The sequence below is a fragment of the Pleurodeles waltl genome, chromosome 7, assembly GCF_031143425.1.
Source record: "Pleurodeles waltl isolate 20211129_DDA chromosome 7, aPleWal1.hap1.20221129, whole genome shotgun sequence".
Classification (NCBI taxonomy): Eukaryota; Metazoa; Chordata; class Amphibia; order Caudata; family Salamandridae; genus Pleurodeles; species Pleurodeles waltl.
In genome coordinates, this window is record NC_090446.1 from 596894489 (window position 1) to 596906609 (window position 12121).

At 44.0% G+C, this 12121-nt stretch overlaps 1 protein-coding gene across 4 annotated transcripts in view; it reads right to left on the minus strand.

Moving 5' to 3' along the window:
• Positions 1-12121, minus strand: part of B4GALT7 (beta-1,4-galactosyltransferase 7) — a 116051-nt gene that overhangs the window by 35349 nt on the left and 68581 nt on the right. For all 4 annotated transcript variants that reach the window (XM_069244474.1, XM_069244475.1, XM_069244476.1 and 1 more), the window contains exons 4-5: positions 9499-9582; positions 8851-8955 (exon numbers count right to left, since the gene is read on the minus strand). In XM_069244474.1, coding sequence (XP_069100575.1) covers positions 8851-8955; positions 9499-9582 — 189 coding nt within the window. The remainder of the gene's footprint in view (positions 1-8850; positions 8956-9498; positions 9583-12121) is intronic.

The following is a 12121-nucleotide window of genomic DNA, read 5'->3' on the forward strand; positions in this document are numbered from 1 at the left end:
CCTCCCCTTTGGAATGAACCCTGATATGGTGCGGTTCTTGTTTGTTGGCTGGTGGTGTCTGTGGGTTGGCCACAAAACCCCCCTCTAAATGGAGTTTTTCTAAAAGAGCCTCTGCTCTGCGGGGAGTAGAGTGCGCCCATGGCTTTGGCCGTGTCTGTGTCCTTTTTAAGTTTTTCAATGGCTGTGTCCACTTCAGGGCCAAAAAGTTGTTTCTCGTTGAAGGGCATATTAAGGACAGCCTGCTGGATTTCAGGTTTGAAGCCTGAAGTGCGGAGCCAAGCGTGTCTCCTTATGGTGACAGCAGTGTTGACTGTTCTCGCTGCAGTATCGGCTGCGTCCAGTGAAGAGCGGATTTGATTGTTTGAGATCGTTTGTCCCTCTTCAACTATTTGCTGCGCCCTTTTTTGGTATTCCTGGGGAAGATGGTCTACGAGAAGTTGCATCTCATCCCAGTGTGCGCGGTCATATCTGGCCAGCAGCGCTTGAGAATTTGCGATGCGCCACTGGTTGGCTGCCTGTGATGCTACTCTTTTTCCTGCCGCATCAAATTTTCTGCTTTCTTTGTCCGGAGGTGCGGCGTCGCCAGATGTATGTGAATTTGCTCTCTTGCGAGCTGCCCCTACTACTACGGAGTCAGGTGGTAACTGCGAAGTAATAAACACTGGGTCTGTGGGTGGTGGTTTGTATTTCTTATCCACCCTTGGGGTGATGGCTCTTGATTTTACGGGCTCTTCAAAAATTTGTTTTGCGTGCCGTAACATCCCTGGTAGCATTGGGAGACATTGATATTGGCTATGTGTAGCCGAGAGGGTGTTAAATAAAAAATCATCCTCTATAGGATCGGAATGCAGTTGGACATTGTGGAATTCTGCTGCCCTAGCCACCAGTTGCGAGTATGAGGTACTGTCCTCTGGCGGTGACGGCTTTGTGGGGTATGAATCGGGATCATTGTCCGGCACTGGGGTGTCATATAGGTCCCAAGCGTCTTGATCCTCATTATCTTGACTTATGGTAGTTTGCGCTAGTGAGTGCATTTGTGGCGGTGTTTGTGCCGGCGATGCCTGTTGTGGTGGAGAGGGCGGAGGCGTGACTTTTTTAACCACTTTGGCTTGTGGTTGTGCGTCATCCTTGAGAAGTCCGATCCTTCTTTTCCTCATTATTGGGGGAAGGGTTGATATCTTCCCTGTGTCTTGCTGGATGTACAGTCTCTTTTGTGTGTAGTCTGATTCTACACTTTGGAGCTCTTGTCCAAATCTGTGCATCTGGCCACTTATTCCTTGTTCCTCTGTGTAGGATGAAGGTGTGGAACTTTTCGGCGCCGAGAGAGAATCTTTTTTCGGCTTCGGCACCGACAGAATTTTTGTGGCTTTCGGCAGTGTGTCTCGGTGCCGATGTTTTTCGGTGCCGGCATCTTGTTTTTGCCTCTCGGAGCCGCTATCTCGGCTCCGAGGTTGCTCCATGGCGGTCCCTCGACCGGAGTCGGGTGTCTTCGCTATGGGCGTGCCCTTTTTCGGCGCCTTCGATGGGTCGCCGGTTTTATGGGTCGAGCCATGGCCTGTTGGCAGTGGCGTCCCCTGGGCTTTTGTCTTCTCGATGGTTTTAATTTTCGACGTCTTACTCACTGTTTGTTGCTGTTGTTCGACGTCGGAGTCTCCGGATTCTGATTCCGGAACCGAGAATGTTTCCTCTTCGTCGTCGAAACGCTGTTTTGTTGGCGTGGACGCCATTTGTAGACGCCTGGCTCTTCGGTCCCGGAGTGTTTTTCTGGACCGGAAGGCTCGACAGGCCTCACAGGTATCCTCCTTGTGCTCGGGGGACAAGCACAAGTTACAGACCAAGTGCTGATCTGTATAAGGATACTTACTGTGACATTTTGGGCAGAAACGAAACTGGGTCCGTTCCATCGGCTTCGATGTCGCACGCGGTTGGGCCGACCAGGCCCCGATGGGGGAATCGAAGCTACCCCAAAGTCTTCCGATGATCGGTGTCGATGTACCTAACTATCCCGATACCGAACGGAACAATACCGATGCTTTCTTCCGAGATTCTGACTAACTTTCCGAACCGAAACACGGAGCGAAAAGGAATACGTCCGAACCCGACAGCGGAAAAAAACAATCTAAGATGGAGTCGACGCCCATGCGCAATGGAGCCGAAGAGGGAGGAGTCCTTCGGTCCCGTGACCAAAAAAGACTTCTTCGAAGAAAAACAACTTGTAATACTCCGAGCCCAACACCAGGCAGCGGACTGTGCGAAACATGTGTATCTGCAGCAACATATGCCATCGAACTTTTAATTACTATACGTTATTCCAAACCCACCACACACGGCCTTTGGACGTGCATAGCAGGGATTGGGCGCAAGGCCTGGTCTTGCAGGCAAGCCCTTATTAACCACCCACCTCAGCGCAATGCATGGCCTTTGGCTGTATGCAGCGCAGGTTAGCCCAAGAGCCTGTCTCTGTCAGTGGATGTGCATGAGTGTCTGAGTGGGTCTGAAAGTGGGTCTGAGAGTCTATGAGTGGGTCTGAGTGGGTGCAGGAGTGTCTGAGTGAGTGTGTGAGTGGGCGCCTTAGCCTCTGAGTGGATGAAAGTGTAAATGAATTAGTATATGAATGAGTCTGCTTTTTTCTGTCAAATTATTCCATAACTGAATAATTTGCAAATAATTTGACAGCTCCTGCCAAGTCAGAGCAGACACTCCGGTTCTAACAAGTGAGAGCTGGCCTGGGAAATGGGGGGGGCACCATGCAGTTCCCCTCCCCCCAAAAAATAAAATGTTTAGGCTGGGCTCCAGGGAATGCCCCCCCCCCCCCTCCCAGGGCCTAGATCAGCCCAGGGAGGGGGGGCACGCGGTTTCCCTCTGCCCAAAAAAAAAAAAGTTTAGACTGGGCCCCGGGGGATGGGGTCCTCGGGTCGAGATGGGCCAGGTGAGGAGGGGCCGCGGGGGAGTTGTAGTTACCTTAGGCACGAGTTATAGTTACTTGAGATAAGGCTAACGTGCATTTCTATGGTTTTATAAGTTTAAAATGTGAGCCCAACTATAACATCCCTGTAACCTTTGGTTTGTAAGTGAAAAAAAAATAAAAAATTATATATAATTATATATATATATTATATATATATATATATATATATAAAATATATATATATATATATATATATATATATATATATATATATATATATATATATATTAAAATAATCACTACATTACCATTCTATATCAGAGACCCCAGTGACGACCTATGTAAGGTTAACAACATCCCATAGATTACCTTATCATGGTAACAATTCATGTAGTCTCCCTATATACCGCAGTTAAAAACAAGTTTGGAATGGGTGTATATTCGTATTTTGTTTTAAAAGCAGGACCCATCAATTTTTTGAAACACACTCAAATGATGATGACCATGTTGCAAAACTGTTTGACACACAATGGGTTTCTCTTAGACAACAAGAGTTATTTAGAAAAACAAGGAACAGCCATAGAGATCTCTTTTGCTCCCAAACATGCAAACATATTTATGGGATGGTGGGAAAAGGAGGTTGCCTTAGCAGTTGAACAGTAATTCATAGAGAAAGTAGTGTTCTGGGTGTGCTTCATCAGTGATTTGTTTGTAATCTGGGATGGTAAGGAATCTGTATTAACTAAATAGCTTGACAAATTAAACAGGAATTAATTTAATATCCAGCTTACCTCCACTTGGAGTAAAGTCAAGATTGACTTTCTGGATGTGACATTGTGACATTGTATGTTGAAAATTATGAATTAAAAGCACAGATATATCAGAATGAGACAGCAAGTAATGCACTGCTACATGCCAACAGTGGTCACTCAAAAGCACTGAAATGGACTAAGGTCAGTTATTCAGAGCACATAGAATCTGCTCTTCTGATGGGTTTTGAAAGAGAAGCAAAGATGATGATAGCGAGATTTTGGAATCAGGTTATCCAAAAAAAGTTTCTACAGATGACACACCCAATGAGTATGCACAAAAAAATAAGAGATGAATAATTATATGGCGGGAAATCTAAAAAAAAATCTAAAAACATATTCAGAAATACAAATGAATAAAAGAGATTCTTCTCAGATTAGGTTTTTAATTGAATAGAACAGTGAGCACCAAAGTATAAGATCAATAATTGAAAAACATTGGCACATTCAGCATGATTAACATCTGAAAACAACTGGATTACCCCAAGATTGCATACCGCAAAACTAGATCATTGGGCAGTATATGTACAAGTAGTTTTTCTTCAACCACTGGAAGGAAAAAAAATGGTTGACAAATAATAACAATGAATTCTGGAAATGTGGGAAGTGTAATGCTCGTACACAAAGGATTACAAAATAGTTAAAGGAAAGACTTGAGACATTACTGAAAGAATGAAATCCAAATCAGATGTTATAATAAATGTGCTGGAATGCACGTCAGATGAAATATGTTGGGAGAATAATGGTTCTAAATCCATAATATGTATCTGCAGGAATTGTGGCTAGATGGATATCACTCTATTGAGATAATCGATTCTTAATGTGTAGGTATGGAGAATGACACGAACAGAATAATGCCACCTTTGCATTTCATTCCAAGCAAATGGTAACATGTGAAGGTACATGATGGAAATCTATGGTTTTAATTTCTGAAACACTAATCTTTAAAGATCATGAAATGATGTAGGGTAAAACTTCATATTTGGACCACAAAGAATTATGTGGTTATTGGTCAAGATGTACTACGCCTTAGATATATCTCAATGCATGTGAAATGGGTACATCAAATGCAAGCGTGGCAACAACTGTAATTCTCACATTTGGTTTATTATGTATTGTATAGGTAAAATAACCAAAAGAGTTAGAAAATTAATATGAGCGCTATACTGGGGATAGGACGCAGTCATGCAAAACAATATGATACATACGAACTGCCAATGCTATGAAAAGTTGACTTTCTAGAAGTGTCATGGTAATAAAGAAAGGTCTCTATAAAAAGTGATGTTGCTGTTTTGTGGTGTTGGCCCAGTTGAAAGCGTTTGTGGAAACACGTTTGCTACCTTTTTTTTTTTATGTTGAGCATTGACGTGTTGGTATCTATGTGGGCTTTTAGCCACGCCTATCTCACGCCCATCACTTTCACTCGTTCGTGGGCTTACCTTTCAAAAGTCCTTTGAGGACATTGGTAAATGCTTTACGTTTGTCCCGCCTTGGGGTGGTTTGGTTACCGGCCTTGGACACCGACCCAGATACATGGATAATTGCACGTTTGCTGATATGTTTGACTGCGTTAACTTCTTTTTCCTTTTGTGTCTCTCTTTAGCGCTCATGGCGGCTGTGGTGCTTTGAATCGGCTAACTTATGTCAACTGTTTTACTTTTCATTTCAATTTATGTGGCAAGGAATGTCCAGTTAGGAATTTACAACACTAACAGCTCTAACTCAAGCAAACGCGAGACCCATTGCATTGCAAATGCTTGTTTTTTGTATGGATATTAACTGAATAAACGTAGTACTTTTCCAATACGGGAGAGTTCTCATTTTTGGTGGTATAAAGCATTCTTGTACGCCTGTCACCTGGTGCTGCTGATTCCCCAAAAGGTAGTGGTGAGGGTAAGGAGAACTGAGTGTAGCAACAGTGGGTTATGCAAAGATCTATGAAGGGTGCACAACTAGTGTCAGAAGCAAGAAAGTTATTTTGCTACATAGATGTGGTAAACATTTGCATGCTTTGCATTGAGAACCACAAAGTAAACTTTATAGGAATTTAGAAGGAAGCAAAAATGTTGGCATAAAAAAAAGTACATCTCCGTTCTGCTTTACCTTCTAGAGCATTCACAAGACTGGAAAAAGACAAACAACATAGCTTTGGATAAGGGGGCATAGTCATGTTGCTTCTTGGAAAAGGCAGCTAGTGTAATATTCTCAGACACGGTCCGTGAGTTCTCTCTTGTAGAATGTACCCTTCAACTGGCAACCAATGGCCCATTTACCATCTTGTGGTAATATGTGGTGCTTGTTTTAGTTACTCGGGATGGAACCCCCGTATGTTAACATAATGGCGTACAAGCGTGTAGTGTGTGCAACTATAGTTGTGGCAAGAATACTTAATCCCTCTCCGCCAAACTCTGCACCCAGGCCCTACAAGTTATTGTTTCCCTTACAAAATGAACAAATTCTATGACAACACTTCACGGATAATTAAAATTGTCACACTTGTTCATGGTCATCCTGTGAACTTTCTCCATTTGCCTGCAAAACAGTCCTCTACCTAGTGAATCCTACAGCCGACAGATTTAAAAAAAAAATGTTTTTACTAACTTCAAATAGCATAGGGTTACAAGTCAGTATCAATTGTGTCAGTGCAAAGGAGAAAAACAGAAGGTAACAATAGGATACAGTTTCTCAACTAAAGTAAGAGAGATGACATCGTATATCCATGTAATTGTGGCACCACACTCAACTGCTTTCACATACACAACCTTAATGGGGTGGTGGGCCTATGCTATGTTTGGAGTATAAATCGCTGCTTATTATTCACCTATGCAGGGAGTGTCTACAGCCTACAGAGATGACAACATTATCGCTGACATAGTCGTATAATGTTGACTCTTATAAGCAAACGTAGTCTCCTGGTAAGAAATCTTTATCTGCGTCTTGGTATCTTCCCCTCAGATCTCGAGAAATTAGAAGTTTACACACTCTAAGAACAAAAAAAGACGTTAACAACCTTAGGTACTGTTCCTATTCACAGCCCCTACTCTGTTATGGAAATGCCATTAAAAATACCTTGCTTTTCAATTGCACACTTTAATCTGCTCATACGATTTACTTCAAGTTACGTAAAACTGGCTTCCATAATGCTGCAACACCCCTTTTAAATCATGAGCTGAAATGTGGTAAGCGGGCCCTTTCACGAATTCACCTGCTTTCCATAAAGCTTAGTGCCACTAATCTCCATTCTTTACTCACTCATAGACATTTACGGGAAGGTTCTCATCATTTTAATCTATTTTGGTGTACAACCCAATTTGCTTGGGTAGAATGGCCTATGTCTATATCATAGCGCATACCTCCGGGACCAGTCCTGCCCCTCATGCTATTTAACGTACACATGCAACTAGTGCAAGAACTAGCAGCTATCATCAAATATTTCAGCAATTGATATTGACCACCAGTTAAAGGACGAAAAAGGTCACCATGCATTTTTTAAAATGCCAGGTTTCAACTGGAAATAAAATATAAAACACATGTTCATTCAAAAGTACAAATGCTCCTCAGCTCCATGTTTCATAGATTACTCTGCTAAATTACAGATGTCGGAAATAAGGTCTCAATTTCCAAGACTGGCGGCCAATTGGAGACTTGAATTCTGAGCTCTTCGGACCTTGGCTGGATGTTTCTTGGCTATCCCTCGTTATTATATCTAAATATAGATCAGTGGTAGCCATTGGGCAGACAGCGGAACCTCAACAGCGCTTCCCCATCCCTAAAAGTCGACAAGAAATGTACACAAAGAGAGCTCAGACGTTTCTAGGGTGCAACTGCAAAAATCAAAACCCCTAAAAACACCAGAATGTTTGCCAAACTCACTGCTACGGCAAACAAAGAACAAATAGGGCGTCAGAGCAAAGTAGTTTTTGGATTATCTGTTGGTTTCATCAGTATCTGATTGAAAACACTCTGCTTAGGTCTACTGGGTATCCTCAAGCCCTTTTAAAGACTGATCCACACCCATCCACAAAGCGACACAAATATGCAAAAATGTGCATTTGCGAAAGAAAAATACTGAAAAATGTGGGAAGAGTGAAAGCAAGAACGGGTGCGTGGGACAGATATAGGTGAGAGTACACACATAAGTGTGGAGTAGCGAGGCAAAGGGAGTGCAGCGCATGTAGAGCACTGGAAGAAGCACAGCAGATAAAAACACAAGCAGGCAGAAGTACAGAGGAGCACAGCACAAGCAGAAGTACAAGGGACTGCACAGAAGCAAAGGTGAGAGGAAAAGTATAGACAGGCGATAAAGATCAGAGATAGGATAACAATGCACAGAGAGGGCTGAAAGCAACGGGGTGAAAGAGTACAGTAGCCAGAGCACAGCTCGCCGGCATCTACAGCACAAAGGGGGCAGCGCAGAGCCAGAGGAGCTGTAAGCTAAGCAAGGCAGAGGTACAAGAGAGCACAGCCCGGGATGGTGAAGCAGAGCAGGATACGGAGGGACGAGCACAGGCATGTGCATGGAGAGGAGGTACAGACCGCAGACCAAGGGTGGAGGCCATATACAGCAGACCACAGGCAGAGGTTTATGGAGCAGATCACAGGCTGCGCTACAGGGAGCAGGGAGTATAGCAGAGCGGGAGGGATGGGGGGCATAGACCAGTTAGTGGACCAGGGACGGGAGAGTATTCAGGACTAACAGATGGACAGAACCACCGTGGCTGTGCCAGTGACGGAGCATAGGCTTGTCTTACGGTAGCTCGTGCCCTGCGAGTCGCAGAGTGAAGGTGCGAGTAGAAGCAACGGTGTGCACTGGGGAGCGATCCTATCTCGTGGCACATACTGCAATCCTCACACATAGGCCGCACACTAACATTCTCTAAGACTGCGGCTTGGGGCTGATACTATTAAACGGTGTGTGTCCACTCCCAAAAGCCCAGGTGTGGAACCTGGAGGGTTTCTTTGACTCCAGCATGGACATGAGTGCCCAGGTTACCATCACCCTCAGGGCACGGGTGTATGGCACCTAGTAGTGAGTGAAGCAATGCCATTACCTACACAAGTATTCAGTATAAGGCGTGTCATGGGATACAGCAGTGTGTGTTGGCAGACTGGCCTCTGCTGATAATGTCTGACCTGCTTTTGAGCCGCAATCCGTTTCTGATCTCGTTTCCTCCAGGCCGGATCGTGGATGTGGCGAAATGTCTCATATCCTGTGGTGATTCCAGAGGGTCGGCGAAGCTGAAGGAAACAAGCACAGGTATGGGACACAAGATCACGGTGCAGCCACCACACACCTCTCTGCCTTACCCTCATCATAGTACAGTCCGTACTGACAGATCCTCCTCCTTTACAAATATACGCCTCCCAAACTTCATACATCCTTTCTTTCAACTGCACAAATACGATTGTTTCCCCATTTACAAGTCCTGGTATTCCATCCTCCCCTTGCACCATACGCACCCGTTTGGAGTCATTTTCCTGCACTTGATATTGTTGCCACAGGACCATCTCCGGTTGATAGGGCAGGGAAGACAACCATCCACTTTGTCTACACACCAAATGCTCTGTACAGTCTTCATACTTTCTACTCTCTGCTAAGGGTGCCAGTGCAGGATTCTTACCATTTGACCAGCAATCCCCTCTCCAAATACCTTACCCCTGTCTTCACCATGACTCCTGGCCTTACAACACAATCTGCCTATTCACCCCCTTACAGGTAGGATCTCCCCCTCATCCACCAGCCTAGAATAAAAAAGGCAAAAAAATCTCCCATTGTATTACCTGCAGACCAGCAGCTTTAATCCTGCGATAGAACTCGTCATCCTCGCGCCCCCAGCCCCAAAACCTGTTCGACATTCCATTACACTACAATAGTCAAAGAGAAGGACAGAGAGGTGAGAAGGCACAAAGTAAAACAAATGTAAAGTTTTAGATGTATTCTGTGCAATGTGACCGAGACGGGGGGGGGGGGGGGGGGTCATAGATACACACACACACACACAAACACACACAAACACACACAAACCTGTTCTTCAGTGCATGGAAATTAGCCCCTACTTTCTAAATATGATTTCTTCCTAGCTACATGGGTTTCACGGCTCCAGTGACGCTTAATGGACAAATCTCTCTGGGTCAGTTAGGACACACTGTGACCTTTTCGAGAGGTTAAAAATGCCCTCTTGTAGGGTGTACTCAGAGACGTTTATCCCATCTTCTGTTCGCCCTTTTTATAGAGCCTCTAGCATTTTGTGTATGACAACCCGAGAAGGCAATAGGTATCAATTTTGGTGCGAGCGAGTACACTCATCTAACTCTCAAGTGATGGCCTATTAGCAGGCTTTTCAGTCAGTATTTGGCTATAAGGTTAACTATGACAAATGGGAGTTTCTGAATTGAACGTTGCTAGTGGCGGCGATGGCCTCCTTTTCACTGGGCTAAGAAATACATTAATTATTTGGGGGTAATGATTACCAACGGCCGGGGTGAACTGTCTCATGCAAACTACCCCTCGCAGCTTACTGAAATTCGTCGAAACTTGAACTCTTTGGGCAAACTGATAATATTTTGGGTGGGTAGGATAAACAGCATTAAAATTAATGTTTTTGTATATGTTCCATGCCCTCTGATTTGGGTCGACAAGGGATATCTTAGGAAAATACAAGAACACCTGCTATATTTTATATGGAGAGGGAAAACTCCTAGAGTCTCTCAGACACTCCTAATGTAGAACAGAGTCAAGAGAGCTGGTACTGCCCGACATTACGCTGTACTATGCTGCATCCCAATTGAGGGTTGCAGTGGTGTGGTCCTTGGCGGAACACAAAATGATGGACGACTCATGGAGCACACCATTGTTTGTTAGCCTCTGTGGGATTTGTTTTGGCTGTATAGGAGATTTAGACTGCCAAATGCTTACTTGAGCAGGCCAACAGCCACAATACCCCGGGACTGGGACACTTATGTAACAGCTTGGTTCTGGTAACTTACCCCTCACCTTAAACGCCCATTAACTACAACAATTACTTCACTTCTGTAGTGGAGGGCACAGCCTTTCAGGGATGCAGGGAGCGGGGTTGCAGGATCCCAGATTTTTTTGAGGCTTCCACACCTAAGACGTTCCTGCAATGTAAATCGGACTTTGATCTCTCCAAGGACTGGCTAGAATATGCACAGCCAAGGCGCTAAGTTAATAATCATGCACTAAGTTTAGGTGCATTTTGAGACAAGACCACACTAGAATCCCCATTTCCAAAACAGGTGGGTTCTAGAGGCACTGTATCTAAGCTACATTGAGCTCTTGTTGCGCAGAAGGCCCCTCAGTCCAGGCCTCACAATAAGGAACGGGAGAGGGCCCTGGGCAAACAAGTAGAGAGACTACAACGAGGATGGCTGGGCACGGACATACTTTCCTCTTCCAAATCTGTTCTAGGTAGGGAGATTCATTATAAACTCCGTTATGGTTTTTCACTCCTCATCATCTACTTCAAATGTTCCTGAAGATAAGCCTCAATATTTGGAGGTGCAGCAGGTCCAGAAGCGGTGGAATACATATTTCGTGGGAATATCCTTTGGTCCACCTTTTTTGGTAGGCGGTACTAAAGGAGATTTTGGGATGCCCATTGCCTTTTGTCCTCAATGTTATTTTGCTCAGTTTGAGAGCTGTCCATCTTTAAAAATATCTAAACATGACTGGCACTTCGCTCCTTTTTTCAGTCCAAACTGAAGCTAGCATACAGGGACCCGTGCATGGGCCTCCCGATCACTAGACTCTCTCTCAGATGGAAGGACCTGAACCATTTGTATTAGGGTTAAGCGATGGCTTCTTATAGCCGGATATTGAAGGCTGGGAATTGGGAGACAAGTACAGTGAGAAGAAAACATTTTTTTAAAGGAACTTATAGAGGAAGTGGCCGAATGTGTCACTCGAAGGGGTGAGAGGACTTGGATAGTTGAGTTTGTTGAAGGGGTATTCACCTATTGAGTTGTCGAAACTATCTTCTGCCTTTTTTCTTGCCATACACATCATCATTTACATGCAATGTATTTGAAGGATGTTGGAAAAGGCTTGGGTATATGCTAAGGTAGACTTGATTATGGTTGCATCGCTTGACTGACAAGATGCAATGTTTTATTTATATAAAATTCTTAATAAACAGATTTATGGATACAAATAATTCATGGAGGAAAATGGAAATAAGGGAAAATTAACTCCTTCATTAAAAAGATACATTGTTTTTAAAAAAAATGTCTGATTACAAAAGCTAGGAAATTTAAGGTGCCCCGCAATTGCTGGCCAGCGTCCTTCCCTTTATCAATTAGACAAGGCAGAAAAAAACAAAAATCTTTCCAGATATCACGAACTTGGTGTTGATGTCACATGCAGTGTCATGTGACATTTATGATA